The sequence below is a fragment of the Rhinatrema bivittatum genome, chromosome 1, assembly GCF_901001135.1.
Source record: "Rhinatrema bivittatum chromosome 1, aRhiBiv1.1, whole genome shotgun sequence".
Lineage (NCBI taxonomy): Eukaryota > Metazoa > Chordata > Amphibia > Gymnophiona > Rhinatrematidae > Rhinatrema > Rhinatrema bivittatum.
The window spans coordinates 278,925,947-278,945,366 of NC_042615.1; the positions used below are offsets into that span (position 1 = coordinate 278,925,947).

Below are 19,420 nucleotides of genomic sequence, written 5' to 3' on the forward strand. Positions count from 1 at the left end.
TCTCGATAGGGGGTGGTAAGTTAAGGGAGTGGGAAGAGAATTTAAGTTTTTTGTGTGCTAGGAATAGTAGGCCACCTCCCTTTCTTTTGCTTCTGGGAATGGAGAAAATATTGTATGTGTTTCTGGGCAGTTGATTGAGTAGGACTGTGTCAGAATGTTTCAGCCAGGATTCGGTTATACAGAATATGTCTGGTTGGTCATCTGTGAGTATGTCATGGATGACTGGGATTTTTTTGGTGATCGACTGTGCATTAATGAGGAGTAGGGTGATGAGAGTGATTGTGGTATAGGGTATGTTAGGGTTGGTGTGAATTTTGGTGAGGCGTCTAGTGGTGGGTGTGGCTTTAGGAGTGTGGTGGTGGTTGTGGCGATGGGTTAGTTTGGGGATGTATTGGGCTGAAGCCATTGTTCACTGATAAAGCATTGTTTCTTGTGTTCATCGCTTTGGCACGAAGACTAAGCAAATTACAGGCAATGGCGCTATTCAAACTCACCCCAAATTCCTCCCAGAAGTGCTGTTTTGTATTCCATGTTACCAAACTATTGTGTCTCCTAAAGTTCTTTCTGAGACCGCATGCCAGATAGAGGATGGGTTCTTCACTCCTTTTGATTTTAGGAGAGCCTTAGCGTATTACTTGAAGAAGAATCATTCTCGCTGTCAAGCTTCAAAACTGTTCATGTACAATAATTCCGATGGGATGGGCAGTTGCAAAAGAACTGTTTTTGTAATTGGCTAGCAGACTATATAATGCACTACAATGCGCTGGCTTACAGCCTCTGTCAAGACCCATCAAGTGAGAAGCCACTTGGTCGTCATTTCACACCTTTATATCCCATTACTGTCTGGATAGCATGTCTTGAGGAGACTAACTTTGGATAAGCCGTTTTGCACAGCCTGTTCGCCCAGTTGTCTAACGCTTCAGATATGGTCCAGGTTTCCAAGTAGGTGTCCCTTAAGGTAACCATCAACTTGGGCTCCCTGTGATTTCTGGGTGATTCATGCCTGCTTGTTGGAGGAAGCCAGTCTGCTTACCTGTAAACAGGGTTCTCCATAGACAGAATAAATTAGCCACGCTTACCTGCCCACCTCCTTGGATATTAAACTACCTTACTAAAGCTTATGCTTGGGAAGAAAATGAGTGGTTCTTGAAGCAGCGACTGCACACAGATAACATCACCCCCTGCATTACGACTGGTTTATCCTGCTGTCTATGGAGAACCCTGTCTACTGGTAAGCAAACTTGGTTTCTTTAGTGATGTAATAAATGGCAGGACACGGAGTAGAAGGCTGAGTTTCTCTACCTGGTGTTTTTTGTGCTTGGTTTTCACAGTCGCCAAAGAGAACAAGAAAAAGGCAGCCACGAATGCCCCCACCTTCGATAACTGCAAGAAGTGTGATAAAAATGGGTCTGCCACGAACCTTTCATCTAATGATAAAACCCAAAGTGCCATTCCTAGTGAGATTAGAGGAAGCGGCAGGGAGGAGATGGGCAGCAAGCTCAAGGCCCAGCCTCCGATGCTCAGGTAAGAGGCGGCATCCACAGGGCAGGTATTGCAGCAGCTGCCACAGAGAGTGAGAATATGTGAGACTTGTGGGCAATGCCCACACACTGTAACTTGGAACAGTCGGGATACAATTCTGATGTTGTTGTATAGCAAGACAAGGACACACATTTTATTTTCCTCTCTCAATAAAGCCCTGAATGCATAGATAAGTGCCAATACTGGGGAAAACTAAACATTTATTTATCACTACCAGAGACAGTTCTTACATCAGAATATGTGGATCACAGCTGTCCGGGTACCAGTGAATTTGACACTTTGATGGAGAATGTCAGTAACATTGATCTCATGTGTGCATGTGGTCACTCCATTGCTCACACACCACTTTGCTTTTACTTGCATGCGGTCACCCTGTCACGCACAGCTTTGCTTTTACCTGCATGCTGTCAGCCTGTCACACACAGCTTTGCTTTTTACATGCACCTGCACGCTCTGTTTCTGTCTTTGTTGTGTGCATATCTTGTGTCGCTTAGCTGTGCTGAGGGCTCCACTTTCCTCCATTTTCTTTGCCTTCCCATTTTCATCTTTATATCTGACTCCTATCACACTCCTTCCATCTTCTTGCAGCGATTTACAAGGTGTGGTTTCAACTTTAAAGTAGCTTTCAGCACAGCCAACCACAGCAGTCCTGTTGATAATATTGAGCTTCAGGTTGTTTTGCTCTTACTGCACAGCACAATACGTATTTTGCAATAGAAAATACAAGCAAAAAGAACATTTGATACCTTAATTGTTTCAAAATTCTAGTGATAGTTTCTGGCATGTGAGCCCATGCTGGACGTAGCAGAGAGAAAGTGATTTGAGGTGCATGTGGGTGGGAGGGAGGACCAAGAGGGAATTCCTCAGAGGGGGGAGACTGTTTCTATCACACACTAGAGATTATTTCACTCTCTTACCCCTAGAGGTATGTAGTACTGGCTAATATATGAAGGCATTATGTATCCAGGCTTTCTCCTTTCCACATAATCTGATTGTAGTTAGTTATGTTGGAATAATCTTGACACATGGCTTTAATGCTATAAATTTGCTTTTAAATTGTTACTTTTTAAATAATCCTGTTCATGGTTTCTTTTAGGCAATTATATCCCATCTGGGTAGGGAATGTGACCCCCAGAATTACAGGGAACATACTTAAGGCTCTTTTTGAACCGTAAGTCTCTCTCTTCCTCGGAAAGAAATGTTGGACTTGACTGAGACATTGAAGAATGTGGGGAGCAGTTCATGTTGGTGGGGGATAAAGAATTTTAAAAGCTATAAAGTTTACTGTTGAGAAGGGAGTTGTCTCAACCTCTAACAACCCAGTATGTCCTTGCTCACATGCTGGGCAGAGCCTGTTCCCATATCAGAACTCTTCTCTTCGAGGGTATGCAAATTAGCCCTTTTTTTTTTTTTTTTGGACCAAGAGTACACAAATACTCGAGCATTCATTCTGGTTTTCCTTGTCTGTACCCGGATTAGTCCAGACAACTGGGTTTTACCTCCCCTCCAGCAGATGGAGACAGAGAAGTTTTTGACTTACACTGCCAGTTAAGTTGAGGTGCCGCCTGCAGTCTGCCAGTATTTCTCTGTCTCCAGCAGATGGTGGAGGTGCAAATCCCAGCAGCCTGAGTTTAAAAAAAAAAAAAAAAAGTAGTAGGAAGACCTTTGACTTTGAAGTCTCTTCAGCCTCCCAGGGAGTTGCTAGGTCCTGGGGGGACCATCCCCCCTGGTAGTTGGGGCAGAGGGTCGGAGACCTTGTCGCTTGCTCCCATTCAAGAAGCTGCCAGGGTTGACACTAGGAAGTCAGATTCACTCACCATGCCAGGGGACGGTAGGAACCTGCAGCTGAGCACGCGATAAGTGTTTTTGAAAAAAAAAAAAAAAAAAAGATTTTGTTTTCGCCTGTTTGTAGGCAGGCTTAGTGCGTCCTTCCTCTTCTCACAGGACAAGCAGGATGGTAGTCCTCACAAATGGGTGACATCGAGGATGGAGCCCTGTACGGAAAACTTTTCTGTCAAAGTTTCAACAAGCTTTGACTGACACTGGCACACTGGGTGCACTGAGCATGCCCAGCCTGCAATTATCCCTGTGAGCCACAGGTGTCTCCCTCAGTCTTCTTTTTTCCGCTCTGCAGTCAGCATAGCGGTTGGAGCTCTGTGAGGATTTTTTAACTAATTACCTCATGGAAACACTTAACTTTAACTTTTCACTTCAAAAAACACTTTTCCCTGCACAGGTCTCCCTCCGCGTACGTTTTTACGACGCTCGGTGAGTACTAATTCTTATTTTTCGGTCGGTTTCTGTCACTATCTTAAGGCTGTTAACTGACTGAAGCCTTCCCTTCCCCCATTTTTCAGTTAGCTTTAAACAGCTTGCGAGTATCTCTGTGACACTCTGCTTGCTTATGCTAGTGGGGTAGGGATTTTTTCCTTAACTTTAGGACCTCTGTAGCTTCAAGTCCTTCGTTCCCTGGTACCCTCACGCAGTCGATACCCTATCGCTACACCGGGACCCTCCTAAACCGCCCTGGGCTTTTATATGTCATCAGCGCCCCTCCCCCCACGGTGCCCTGATGCCTTTATCCATGTTTTTTTGCTTTTCAGTGCTACCAGGCTTTTTCCTCCTACGCACTGTTTTTTTCCTTGGGCTTCCTCGGTGCCGTCCCTACCCGGATGCATGCCATTGACGCACACGCTGTTAGTCACTGCCATGCATACTCGGGTCGCCGCCCACCGCTGCCCGAGACACTTTTTACCGCTCCCCGTGTCACTTCATCGATGCCCCCCCCCCCTTTTGGGGATGCCATCGATGCCCCATCCTCCCCACCGATGTCCAGCCCTTTTCCATCGGTGGGCATCGGTGCCACATCGATTCGTCGGTGGGCATCGATGCCGGATGGTCCCCATCGGTGGACATCGGTGCCGGATGGTCCCCATCGATGGACATCGGTGCCGGATGGCTTGTCCGTCGCTGGCATTGGTGCCGGATGGCCGTCCGTCGATGGCATCGGTGCGAGGGTCCTTTTGCATCGATGGACACCGATGCCCAGGTGTTTCATCCATGGGCATCTATGTTAGAATGCATCCATCGAGGGCAGTCGATGCCAGGCTGCTCCCATCGGTGAAATTCGATGCCCAGGTGGGTCCCATCGGTGGGTATCCATGCCGGCTCGATTCCGTGGATGGGCGTTGATGCCAATGCCAGCCTTATGGCTGGCATCGATGCCCATGCCGATTCCAGGACTGGCGTTGATGCCGGGATGGAATTCATCGACTGGGAGATCCATGCCATCGATTCCATACGTGTCCATATCGATGCCACCGACACACGTGTCTGGGGCACCGATGCCATGTACACTTGGAAATCTGAGTCTGTCCAAATCGATACCGTCAACGTCTGTGGCCCTATAGTTGATGCCCGTGGCCATGCCACAAACGGCATAAATGCCCGCCTCCATGCATCGATGCCCTCGACACCTCCGTTTTCCTTCGGTGTCCTTGACGCCCTATTGATTCGACTTTGACTCAGTCGATGCCGGTATCTTTTTCAATAACGGCAATGTTTTTCGATTATTCGATTCCACATCGTTTCAAAGATACCTATGCCACTGCTGTCAGTGCCCGTCACTGTCATCATTCTCCTGGCCAGTCATCGACGATTTTTCATACCCATTTTGATGATATCCTCGAAGCCCCTTAGGTTGCCTTCAATATCGTCAATACCGACATAGCACCGCCACATAATACCCTCGCCTCCTCACATTGCTCCACGCTTTGGGTTCTTTTTTAAGCCCCGTATTAGCTTAAGACACTCCATTGTGTCAGGAGCAGAGCAGGCGTGCTGACAGTTCGTCATCGATCGCCTTCCAGGACGACGAGGGCTTCCATCTCGGCGCTGGGGAAAGACCGGGCCGAGCACCGTGGCACCCATCATCGCCGACATCGTGATCGTCCGCCGCTGACGCCATCCAGCACATCGGTGCCATCCTTCTCCAGGCTGGACAACGCTCGGGCAGAGCGACATCACCACTGCCATCAGCACTGTTCCTACAGTTTTGGCAGTCCTTGGTGATCCAGAACTTCCGGATCCAGGTCCGACAGCTTCTGCATTGGCGTCACGACACATCGAGCCGCTTTGTGACGAGGGAAGGGAACATGAGTTCCGTTAGGGCTCCTCTGTTCCTGGCGTGCCCCACCGTCAAGTGGTGTGGGACTATGGCCATCTGTTACACTTAGCAGTCTAAACGCCACTCACGCCTGGCCTGTCTCCTCTGTACCTGTGCCACCATACCGGGTTTCAGAGCGAGATGGACGTTTACGTCCCCGGCCTTACCCTCGAGGACTCCGGAGACCGTCGGGGTCAACAATCTTCACCGGCTCGTCTTGCGGCGATCCACGTCGGATGGTAAGTACCCGCTTCGGCGGCATTCCCATAGAGTTGTGTTCTCCCATTCGGACCGTGGTTCGAAAAGTTCTGGGTCATGTGCCTTTTAGAACTGTATTAGTGTCACATATCACTATGTTAGCTATGTTAGCCACAATATCAGGAGAACCCCTCTATCTTCTTGGGATTGCAGCAGGGCTTCTTCTCTTGTCAGTAACAAGTCCCTGTGCCGACCAATGCTCTGACTCTTGGTTCCCTCCCAACCAAGGTCCAGCTGCATTGGCTGATCTGCTAAACATGAGATTCAGCAACCATTGCCCCATGTACAAGTCCACCTTGAGGCCTGGCCACAGGTCTCAGTGTCTCCTTGTACAGCATACAGAAATGCGGGTACCACTTACCGCTCACACACCTGCAGGAGCCTACATGATATCCTCTATTGGGACACCTCCTGGTCTCCCATCTGGTCAGATATCAGAGCGGCCACCCCACCTTGTACCAAAGTCCCGGTACACTCCCCCAGGCGCTACGAAGTGCAGAGGGGAGAAGGGAGGGGGGTTGGGGAGTTTTAATTGCACTATTCTTTCTTTTAACAGAAAATAGTTACTCTCCGCACATCCTGGACCTAAGAAAATCCAACTTTCTTTAGACGTCACAGGTACAATGGTATCTTTGGTTACCATCACTCCATACTGCAGTAAGTACATTATTTTAATGTTTCTATGTGCTTTATGGTGAGTCAACATTACAACCCCAAGCTCTGCCGCCGGCACCAGCTTCGGTAAGTGAACTGTCTCTTGCATCACTGTTGGTGAATGCTGTTTTCTCTGCGGAGTGTAACATCATCACTTTCCTTGCATAGACTACTGCTAACCACTTTCAGTACATGCAAGGAGCTCTCACTTTTTTCAGGACTCACTATACATTTACTAACTGGGATTACTGTCACTGCCATAAATCCCTTCTGTAACACTTCTGGACACCACAGTCTTAAGACCCTCTTGTCCAGCATGCGCACAGACATTCTGATACATTGTTATATGTCCCTGCGCATATTTTCCATAACCTCAGCCTTTCAACTTTTCATGGTTGGGCTATGGGGTTTCTTCCCACTATGCATTTTTCTCATAATTCAAAACTGCTATGGGTTATATTCAGTGACATTCTATACTCAATGGACCTAAGTGGTTTCATTGCTTTCGTCCCTGATTCTTATCCCAGTTCGAACTAGGACCTAGTCTCCTTCGACTCATGCTCGCAATTCCTTAGGGTTATAAAGTTTCTCCTGAAAGCTGTCAACCCATTATGCATCTATTGCACTCCAGCATAGTTTCTCATAAACTTCCTGGACGTTGCACCCATGAGTTATGCCCTTATGCCTTCCAATACTGCTTTTGCAACAATTCTTTGTGCATACAGACAGACAGCATAGGGACAATGTGCTTTCCAACTCATAAGCACGCACAACCTCTTAGCTGCTCTGCTAGACAGCTGCGCAGCTCTACCCTTGGCCCTTGTTCACTTCATGCGTCCTTGGGCCACATATCTAAGAGATTTAATGAACGCTCTATCTGACCTTCTCCACGTAGGTTCTGTCCTCTCGAATGGTCTCAATTACATGTGTACAGGGCAAATCTTTTAACGCTGAGTTTAACTAAACTTTCCTCTGCGTCTGCATCATTCCATACGATGCACAGGTTCTGCTCCCTACACATGTTTCCTATGCGTTCCCTTAGATGCCTTTTCTTCCATCAAAGGCCTCTTCAATATATCTCTTCAGCTGCCTCTCGTAGCCAGCATTCTTCTAATGTTGAACTGGGATGGGGTTCAGTATTCTTTTCCCCACTCCCTGACTGAGATCAGTATGCTTCCCATACTTCTCAATCCATCATATCAGTAACCTTTTATTCCCTCACCAGTCAGTCCCAAATCATAGACTTACTGATGTTCTTAGGTTCTGGTAGCGTCACAAAACCTTCTAAACATAAATCTTGCCGTTTAATATGGCAGGCTTTACCTCCTGACGCTAAAAAAAAAAAAAAAAAAAAAAAAAGAGGTATTACCCCTTTTACTTTTCCACCATTTTTTCTTACTCCCTCGGATTCTGTTCTCCAGACATCCTCCACATAGATACACCTTTCTCTTAGGAGGTGTATCGTTTTGGGAGTTGGGTTCCCGTTTTCGGTAATCCTCTCTGAGTCGGCTTACCATGGATTATCCACTGATCAAGCCGCCTCTATTTCTCTAATCACGGAATGAACATATATATTCTCCTTATAAGTCTCATACATTCTACGTTTGAGCCTTTCCATTCCTCTCTTCCACAGTTTGGCAAGGGAACTTCTTTCCCTCTTAATGTCATTCCTGCCAGCAGGGTCCGTGAGTTATGCACTCTTTCCATACTCACCTGACTCCGTTCCTCTGCCACTGAGTAGTTCTACGCATTCAACTTTCTATCCTTTTCAGGTAGATGTTGTATCTCCTTTCCTCAGGAAATACTCTATTAATTTTTCCTAACCTCTCTCTCTCGCCCTAGGGAGAGACTGGGTTTTCCACATTCCTGGACAGTAATGCTGCGCTTACATTCTATCTACATTGCACTGCATTCCATGTGAATTCCACTTGACTCTTTCCTTCATGCAAGGGTCAAGCTGCTACTTCCAGTGGCCACACAGACCTAATCCTTCTGATTAAGTGGTCTATATTTCCTTTCCTACCAACAAGCAGACATTTCACTACAACACTGTGGGTATCCACATACTGTTGTGTCCGTCTTAGCCTTAACAGCTTCCCTTTGGTTACTGCTGCTTGTACTTTTTTATCAGGTTGCAGCCTGGAGTCCTCTCCATACCTTCGCAGCCTATTATTGCTTACATTTGACTAGCCGGCATGCTCCATGTTTGGCCAGTCCGCCTACTCTTACTTTTTTCAATTCACTACCCAACATCCTTCCACGAACCCATTATGGTGTTGCGGATGCCCTCCGTTCCCATTTCCACCTCAGTCGTTACGCCTTTGCGCATCTGCGGTGTATCTGGTGCATTCCCGGGCATCCTCAGCTCGGTACTCACCCATTTGTGAGGACTACCATCCTGCTTGTCCTGTGAGAAAGCAAATGTTGCTTACCTGATGTAACAGGTGTTCTCACAGGACAGCAGGATGTTAGTCCTCATGAAACCCGCCCGCCACCCCGCGGAGTTGGGTCTGTATACTTTTATTTTAGTTTCGCTTGCGCTTTTTAGCTATAAGACTAGACTGAGGGAGACACCTGTGGCTCACAGGGATAATTGCAGGCTGGGCATGCTCAGTGCACCCAGTGTGCCAGTGTCAGTCAAAGCTTGTTGAAACTTTGACAGAAAAGTTTTCCGTACAGGGCTCCATCCTCGATGTCACCCATTTGTGAGGACTAACATCCTGCTGTCCTGTGAGAACACCTGTTACATCAGGTAAGCAACATTTGCTTTGCAGCTCCCCTGCTGTTTGTTTGGCGCTGCCTTTTTTAGTCTGGGTTTGCGGACCATGCCGTGTGAATGGCCTGTAGTGCCTGCTGGGGCGTGCATGACTTTCGCACGAGAGCCTTTGCTCGGAGTGCCTCTCTGACGGAGAGGGAACCTCCGCAGCAGCAGTTAGGGGGACACCTTCTTTGCGCCGGGAGCCTGGTAGGCTCACGACGGCACGAAAGCCCTTGGGGTACCGGTTCCCGCTTAGCGTGGGAACGAAGGCCATTTTGGCTGCGTTTACACGGCCCATGGAGGGGGAGGGGTATTCTGCCCCTCGTCGCCACACCCTCAGGGCTCTGGAGTGGGCCGCATTTAGGCGGCCGGGGATTTCTCCTCGGAGGAAGGTGAAGAGGAGGGCTCTGACTCCTCCTCCTCTGTTTTTGCCGAGTTTGTTTGCAGTGTTTAAAGCAGGGTGCTCATCCAGATGCCGCGGCCATAAAGGGGTTTCCCAGGGCCAGAGGACCAAGTGCCCGTGGCAGGAAGAAGTGGCCCTGGTGGCTCCCACAAGGCCTGAGGTCCTGGATGGGTTGGGGGGGCCTCCAAGGGGGGGCTTGGCCAGTATGGTCAGGATTCCTCCCCTGCTACCACTCGGGCATCGGATCCCCCGGGGGGTCTCCCGATGGGGGGAGACCAGGACCCAGACCAGTCTCACCAAGATGCACTGGGGCTTACGGGGGATGACCCCAGGGTTGTGCGTTTTGTTTCGCCCTGAAGAACTAGCTCCCCCCCCCCCCCCCCCCCCAATTCTCACCATGCTTGAGAAGCTAGGTATTGACGCCCCACAAGAGAGCAAAATGCTAGGGGCTGTGGATCCAGTGATGTTGGGGCTTAGGGGTCCTACCGCAGCTTTCCCTTTTCATATGTCGGTCAGATCCCTGCTCTTCAGGGAATGGGACACTCCAGACGCCGGTTTGAAGGTGAGCAGGGCCATGGACAAGTTATACTCTCTTCCGGATGAGGTGCTGGATCTTCTCAAGATCCCGAAGGTGGCCCCAAGCGAGGGCAAAAGACTTCTAGGGCCACTATTGCTTGGTGGTTGAAGGAGGCTATTAGTTCTGCATACATTGCCAAAGGGTGGCCTGTGTCTAGTGGGCTTCGTGCTCATTCTACCTGATCACAAGCAGCCTCTTGGGCTGAGTGTCGTCAAGTTTCACCACAGGAAATCTGTAGGGCGGCCACTTGGAAATCTTTACACACCTTTGCCAGACATTACCGTTTGGATGTCCAAGCATCAGGTTTTGGCGACAGTGTGCTTCGAGCGGGACTCTCTGGGTCCCACCCAGTGTAAGGAAGCTTTGGTACATCCCAGCTGTCTGGACTGATCCAGGTACGTACAGGGAAAGGAAAATTGGTTCTTACCTGCTAATTTTCATTCCTGTACTACCACGGATCAGTTCAGATTCCTGCCCATGTAAGAATACGGGGATTGGAGAATTGGAGACTCCGGCTCGATCAGTGTTTAGTTTCAGGTTCTGGTCCCACATAGATGTTGTGCAGGTAAGAGTTCTTACTCAGTATACAAGATTTCTTCTTCCCTCTGCTCGTTTGGGGAGAAATTGTACATAGTGTGGTTGATTTTCCCTATTCATCTGGCTTGGGTACAGTTCAATACTGGCAGACTGCAGGTGGCACCTCAACTTAACTGGTAGTGTCAGTCAAAAACTTCTCTATCTCCATCTGCTGGAGGGGAGGCAAAACCCAGCTGTCTGGACTGATCCGTGGTACTACAGGAACGAAAATTAGCAGGTAAGAACCAGTTTTCCTATCCTGAAAATCAGGCTCATTTGTGGTGTTCAAGGCCCAGCATTGATAGCCTCTGCCTCATGCTGGGAGAAGCATTATCTAATTCTCCTTACCTCCTGGATGTTGGAGTGAGGTTTATTTATTTTTTAAATATCTTTGCCCCAGTTATTTTCCTCCTCCTCTGCATCCTTTTGGGTTTCCATCTCAATCAAAACTGGTCTCTCTTGGGCTGTGATGCCAAGAGCCTTCACTTACAATTAACGGCGGTTATTTCTCCTGCTTTACATCGCTTCCCAACCAACTTAGCCCGGTCATTATGATAAAGGTCCTTGACCAGGTTCTACAGGCTGCTGCTCCCTCTGAAACATGGCTAATGGGAATTCTCACTCTAGCCACTGAATGTCACAATTGGGTGAGGGTTGGCTCTCCCACCAGGGGCTGGAAGTGTATCTCAAACCCCAAATGCAGCTCTGCTGCTGAGTGAGCCACTGGGCTGACACAGGGGTGGGCATTTTTACTGATTGGAGGTGGAGACGTTTGCACGTCTTGACTAAGTTTGAATTTTGACTCCTATGAAGACTGCATTGAAGTAATATTCATCCTGATTCTTTGATATCTTAGGTTTGGTCATGTCCAATCAATTCGCATTCTCTACGACAGAACATGTGCCTTTATAAACTTCTGCGATAAAGAAGCAGCTGAAAAAGCCTTCACAGCCCTGCAGGTAGGAACTCAATAGCTCTTCAGAAACATAGTAATATGGTGGATGACAGCAGAAAAAGTCTTCCCAGTTATCCCAGTATTGCTGTGCTGGAAAAAGTTTTATTTAAACTTGTGGGGGGGGGGGGTGGAGATTGGGGGGCAAATTATATATATCCTATATCCTTTGGCCTTTTAACAATCTATTAAAAAAAAAACCAAAAAACTAGCTTATTCCTTGTCTTGTCTTTATGTCCAGCCACCCCCCCCCCCCCCCCCAAATCTCCAATTTCTACCCACTCCAAGCACATGCTTTGATTTATATACTGCTATCCCAGTTAAAAGGACAAGGGCAAATTTTCACAAGAATCGGTTAGGGATCTAGGTAACAAGTGTTAATCCCTGCCCTTATAAATAGATTAACTGCTGTCCCCTTGCTGGCCATTGACAACTAACATAAAATACACCTAATAAATTAAAGGAACGTAATAATAGATTAAGTAGATCCTTATTCGCTTAGCAACCTTAAATAACTAACACATTAAAGGTAAGACGCAGAAATCTGTCCAGTAGTGAGATTGTTCCCTGAGCAGGGCCATTGCTTCCATTCGGCAAAGTGCTATGCCAGAGCTAGCACCACCAAAGAGCGTTGTGCTGGAGCCACTGCCAACAGTAGGAAGGAGCACTGTGCTGGAGCTGCTGCCAGTAGATAAATTGGGGACAGGGGTGCAAATACGTAGGTTCGCCTAGGGTGCAAAATACTCTTGTACCCGCCCTGTTCCTGGCTGCCACATGTATGTATCCTGAATGCAAAGAGCTCCTGGCTCTGAGAGCAAGTCTGATCTCTGAAGGCTAGAGTGGAATACATATAGGAACTGAGCCAGATATGTAGATATATATCTGTGTGTGCATATATGTGTGCATGTATATGTAATATATATAGGAGACTAATGGTAAACAGAACCTACTCTGAAGAGAAAACAGTATTAAGCGGAGTGCTACAGGGTTCGGTTTTGGGACCGGCTCTCCAATATCTTTGTGAGCGACATTGTGGAAGGGATAGAAGGTAAAATTTGTCTTTTTGCAGATGATACTAAGATCTGCAATAGAGTGGACATGCCTGAAGGTGTGACAAGAATGAAAAGAGATTTAAGAAAGCTAGAAGAGTGGTCGAAGATTTGGCAGTTGGGATTCAGTGTCAAGAAGTGCAGAGCCCTGTATATGGGTACAGTAATCCAGAAGGGCTTTTGTGATGGGGGGTAAAAGACTGATGTGCATGGACCAAGAGAGGGATCTAAGGGTAATAGTATCTGGAGATGTGAAGATGGCAAAGCAATGTGACAAGGCAATAGCTAAAGCCAGAAGAATGCTGGGCTGCATAGAGAGGAATAACCAGTAAGAAAAAAGAGGTGATAATGCCCTTGTACAGGTCCTTGGTGAGGCCTCACCTGGAGTACTGTGTTCCGTTCTGGAGTCCATACCTCAAAAGGGACAAAGACAGGATGGAGGCGGTCCAGAGAACAGTGACCAAAATGGTGTGGGGTCTGTATGAGAAGACCTATGAGGAGAGGCTGAAGAATCTGAATATGTATACCTTGGAAGAGAGGAGGTGCAGGGGAGATATAATCCAGACCTTCAAATACCTGAAAGGTTTAATAATGCTCTTTGACAAACCTTTTCCATGGGAAAGAAATCAGTAGAACTAGGGATCACAAAATGAAACTTCAGGGAGGATGACTTGGAACCAACGTTGTGAAATATTTCTTCACGGAGAGGGTGGTAGGTACCTGGAATGCCCTTCCAGAGGAGGTGGTGAAGACTAAAACAGTCAAAAAATTCAAAGGGGCATAGGATAAACACTGTGGATCTCTAAAGGCTTAAGGGATGGAAATAAAGAAAAGAGTGCATGAGGGTAACTTGGTGGTGCAATGGTTTCTACTCTTCAACAATAAGCCTTCATACTATTGATGCCACTGCATCATGGATCTCTGCTTCAATAGCAGGGGGTAAAGGGGAATTAGATTTGAACAACAACCAACATGGGCCCTGACTTTTACGGTCTGGGGAAACAAATAAGCATGGGCATTAGAACATAAGAACATGCCATATTGAGTTAGACCAAGGGTCCATCAAGTCCAGCATCCTGTTAACAGTGGACAATCAATTCGCAAGTACCTAAACATTAAGATCTCAAGCTACTATTGCTTATTAATTAATAGCAGTTTATGCATATTTTCTCTAGGAACTTATCCAAGCCTTTTTTTAAACCCAGTTACACTAACTGCTGTAATCACATCCTCTGGCAACGAATTCCAGAGCTTAACTATGCGCTGAGTGAAAAAGAATTTTCTTAGATTTGTTTTAAATGAGCAACTTGCTAACTTCATGGAGTGCCCCCTAGTCCTATTATTTGAGAGAGTAAATAACTGATTTACATTAACCTGTGCAAGTCCTTTCATGATTTTGTAAACCTCTATCATATCCCCCCCCCTCCCTTCTCAGTCACATCTCCAAACTGAACAGCCCTAACTTCTTTAGCCTTTCCTCATAGTGCAGCCATTCTATGCCCCTTATTTTGGCCTCCTTTCTCTGCACTTTCTCCAATGCAACTACATATTTTTTGAGATGTGGCAACCAGAATTGCACACAGTATTCAAGGTGCAGTCTCACCATGGATCGATACAGAGGTATTATGACGACCATTGTTTTATTTGCCATTCCCTTCTTAATTCCTACATTCTGTTTGCTTTTTTGACTGCCACAGCACATTGAGCAGACTATTTCAATGTGTTATCCACTATGATGCCTAGATCTCTTTCCTGAGTGGTAATTCCTAAAATAGAACCTAACATTGTGTAACTACAGCAAGGGTTATTTTTTCCTATATGCATCATCTTGCACTTGCCCGCGTTAAATTTTCTCTGCCGTTTGGAAGCCCAATCTTCCAGTCTCACATGGTGTCCTGCAATTTATCACAATCCACTTGAGATTTAACTACTCTGCATAATTTTGTGTCATCCACAAATGTGATCACCTCACTTGTTGTACCCCATTCCAGATTATTTATAAATATATTAAAAAGCACTGGTCCAAGTACAGATCCCTGAGGCACTCCACTGTTTACCTTTTTCCACTATGAAAACAGACCATTTAATCCTACTCTCTGCTTCCTGTCTTTTAACCATTTTGCAATCCACAAAAGGACATTGCCTTCAATCCCATGACTTTTTAGTTTTCTTAGAAGACACTCATGAAGGACTTTGTCGAACGCCTTCTGAAAATCCAAATACACCACATCTACCTGTTCACCTTTGTCCACATATTTGTTCACCCCTTTAAAAAAAAAAAAAAAAAAAAACCTTGGGTAAATCCATGCTGGCTGTGTCCCATCAAACCATGTCTACCTAAATGTTGTGTGATTTTATTCTTTATAACAGTTTCTATGATTTTTCCTGGCACTGAAATCAGGTTCACCAGTCTATAATTTGCTGGATCACCCCTGGAGCCATTTTTAAATATCAGAGTTACATTGGCTCCTTTCCAGTCTTCAGGTACAATGGATGATTTTAAAGATAGGCTACAAATTAATTGAAATAGGTCTGAAATTTCATTTTTTAGTGCTTTCAGAACCCTGAAGTGTATACCATTCAGTCCAGGTGATTTACTGTTCTTCAGTTTGGCCTGCCACATCTTCCAGGTTCACAGTGATTTGGTTCAGTTCATCTGAATCGTCAACCTTGAAAACCATCTCTGGAACTGGTATCTCCCCAGCATCCTCTTCAGTAAACACTGAAGCAAAGAATTTTAGTTTTTCCGTGATGGCCTTATCTTCCCTAAGTGCACCTTTAACTCCTTGATTATCTAACGCTCCAATAGACTCCCTTGCAGGCTTTGTGCTTCAGATATATTTTATAAGGTTTTTATTTTGAGTTTTTGACTCTCAGGCCAACTTCTTTTCAAATTCTCTCTTAGCCTGTCTTATCAGTGTCTTACATTTAACTTGCCAATGCTTTATCCTATTTTCTTCTGCTCTATCTTTCTTCCAATTTTTGAATGAAGATCTTTTGGCTAAAATAGCCTCTTTCACCTCACTTTTTAACCATACCGGTAATCGTTTTGCCTTCCTTCCACCTTTTTTAATGTGTGGAATACATCTGCACTGCACTTCTAAGATGGTATTTTTTTAACAATGTCCATGCCTGTTGCACACAATCATCCTTTGTAGCTGCATCTTTCACTTTTTTTTTTTTTTTACTATTTTTCTCATTTTATCAAAGTTTCCCTTTTGAAAGTTTAGTGCTAGAGCCATGTATTTACTTACTGTCCCCTTTCCAGTCATTAAGTCAAAGTTGATCATATTCTGATCACTGTTGCCATGCAGCTCCACCCCCATTACCTCTCTCACCAAATTCTGTACACCACTAAAAATGAACCTAAAATTACTCCCTCTCTTGTTGGTTCCTGAACCAATTGCTCCATAAAACTAATTTATTCCATCCAGAAACTTTCTCTAGCACGTCCTGATGTTTCACTTACCCAGTCAAAATTGGAGTAATTGAAGTCTCCCATTATTACTACACTACCAGTTTGGTTAGCTTCCCTAATTTCTCTTAGCATTTCACTGTCTGTCCCATCATTTTGGCCAGGTGGACAATAGAAGGGGCCGGGTGGGTGACTTTAAACCTACGCTTCCCCCAGGCACACCCCCCCCCCCCACACACACATCAGAGGACCGTTACTTTCCCCACTTACCACCTCTCGGGGACTCCACCTTCACTGCCGGCCTCTGTCATTGCGATCGGACTCCTCTCTCCGTGCCACCACCGCCGGACTCCGCAGGGGCCTACCCTGCAGACAACCATCTCGCCGACAGAGGAGCTTAGCAAAGCGACACCCCCCCCCCGAGCACGCCTGCACCCGACATCACAGATCTTCACACAGGCCTCGGAAAGGCCTCTCCGCTTCATCTCAACCACCTGACTCGCTGCAAGGACAGCCCCCTGACGCTGCAGAAGGGGCCGGGTGAGTGACTTTAAACCTACACTCACCCCAGGCCGCGCCGAAGGAGCGCATCCAAAGGAGCAAGCCCCTTTGCGCGCCCCTTCGCGCAGCCCATTCAGCGCACCCCAATTTACTACCACCTACAAGCAAAAGAATTTAAAGATGAATATAAAAATCTCACCTCCAAACAACCCACACCCCTCCCAAACAACCACTCAACACAAATGAAACATACAACCAACCCCCTCAACAAACTAAAACAACCAATAAACAAAAACAACTCAAATATCCAACTCTCAAACTACTTACTACTCTCATTCATACTTGTCAACGCCCGTTCAATTATAAAAAAAAATTCCTCTAGTGAATGATCTAATCATTGACTCCAAACCTGATTTCATTGCAATAACGGAAACCTGGTACTAATTAACCAACTATCCAACCAAGATTATAACACCACCTCAATTCCAAGAAAAAACAAAAAAGGAGGTGGCTTAATGCTTATCTCAAAAAAACCAAACCTTCAACTAAAACTTCGTCCATCAAACATATCTCCACCATTTGAAATTGCGTTATTCGATTCACCTAAACTATAGATCTGCCTTACTTACTGCCCTCCTGGAACCCTCGAAAAAAAACAGCTCCCCATTCATAGAATATATCATGAACAATATTTCCCTCAACAAACCCATCATAATCCTTGGAGACTTCAACATTCACTTCAATTCACCCTCGCAATCTAAAGCCTGCCAAACTATCACCGATGCTCTTTCAACTCTAAATCTAAACCAAATAATCCAATCACCAACTCATAAAGCTGGCCACACTATCGACCTCATCTTTATCAACACTGATTTCTGGCACTCAAACTCTATTCAAAGCACAGAATGGAGGGTGAAGTGACTTGCCCAAGGTCACAAGGAGTGGCAGTAGGATTTGATCCCTGGTTTCCCTGGTTCATAGCTTACTACTGTAATCGCTAAGCTGCTACTCCACTCTAGTTTAATTGATATTTTGTTATCCTTTAAAGCTGATCTCAATTTTGTTTAGGTGATTTTAATTTGTATGGATGTGCATCCTTTGTCAGATTATTGTGGAGTTATTTTAAGTACGAAGTCTGCATTTGGCTAGATGCAATTGATTCATCACCCTTCTCACAAAAATGGCCACAACCTTGACCTTGTGTTTGTAAGAAATGATTGGCATGTTAATAATTGTCAGGGCTATACCTGTGACAAAGTTACCTGGTCAGATCATTTTTTAATAACTCTAAAGTTTAAAGTTAAAATTAAGATAATTCAGTCAATCCTGCTTCCTAGGCAGATTGAAAACTGTGGCCATATTGACATTGAGCAACTGTGGCTGTTTGACTGCCACAGTTTGAGAATGTGGCATTCCTTGTTCCTACCCCAGATCAATACAGACACATGGGTTTTTCATCCCTGCCAGCAGATGGCGACAGAAGAAAAGCTTTGCTAACACTGTTACTTAAGATAGCATTACATATACCAAAGAAGAAACTAATCATTTAAATAATCCTATCAAAAATTTTTAATGAAAAAATATCAATATATCTTTGAAATTCACATATAAATTCCTACCTATATACATTAAAAACTATCTATTTCATTCATCATCCATACAAAAGCCTATACCACAGTCACTCATCCACTTATTGTTAAAAACACATCTATCAAATAGCGCAGAATCACTGAAATACTGTAAACAATTTATCATACAATTCTAATATATAGTTACAAACAATCAGTATTTCAAAAAATTGTTTGAGCCTTAAATATTTTGGAACATTATCTCTAAAAACTATAACTTCATGAGTCCATTTCAAACATGCTAATCAAGTATTCTTTGTGTTACTGATTCAAATAATGTTCTAATCAAGTGTTCCTCTTTGTATTATTCCAATTAAGTTTCATCCAAGCTCTTAACCCCTCTTTTGTTCATATAAAGGATCTTCTAAGAGGTTTCCCTTTATTTCTATAAGAGATCTTCTATAGTATTTCCCAATATTTTTCCCCCAAAAAACTGAGAGAAATTGCTTCCTGGGGTGTTAGGTGCTGTTTTGGACTATTCTCCTGGTAGAGTAGGGAGAGCAGGGGATTGGTGACCCTGAATTAGCTCTACGAGGGGATCAAAAGCTCCCTCACTTCCCCCAGAACCCTTCCTTCTCTTCCCTTCCTTAGCTGGGTGAAGACATCCTCAGAAAAGTATTTATAATTTTTATTCATGTGGGGACATATTGGAGAGCACATCTCTTTAAAAATAAAAATAGAGATCACACGGTTGAGCTTGTTCGGAGAGAGGCTGCTTAGGAGAGCAAAGCCAAGGCCTGCTTTTGAGTAGGACTGTGGGCTGATGAGTGTGGAAAGAAATCTGCCAGTTTGCAGTGCGTGCACCCATCATGGCAGCAACCATGGAGTCTGGGGAAAAGCTGCCAGTCATATGGGGAGAAGTGATTATGGCTCAGTGATTTGGCACTGTGCAGCAGGTGTGCCTCCAGAGGAGAAGGCAGCTCTGGAATAGCCAATGTGGCA

General features: G+C 45.5%; 1 protein-coding gene across 3 annotated transcripts in view; it reads left to right on the forward strand.

Annotated features, from left to right (window-relative positions):
* The window catches only part of TTC31 (tetratricopeptide repeat domain 31), a 167,312-nt gene that overhangs the window by 120,077 nt on the left and 27,815 nt on the right, over nucleotides 1-19,420 (forward strand). For 2 of the 3 annotated variants that reach the window (XM_029595600.1, XM_029595618.1), the window contains exons 14-16: nucleotides 1,332-1,524; nucleotides 2,639-2,713; nucleotides 11,790-11,892. In XM_029595600.1, coding sequence (XP_029451460.1) covers nucleotides 1,332-1,524; nucleotides 2,639-2,713; nucleotides 11,790-11,892 — 371 coding nt within the window. The remainder of the gene's footprint in view (nucleotides 1-1,331; nucleotides 1,525-2,638; nucleotides 2,714-11,789; nucleotides 11,893-19,420) is intronic. The other variant, XM_029595609.1, reaches the window with a different exon arrangement.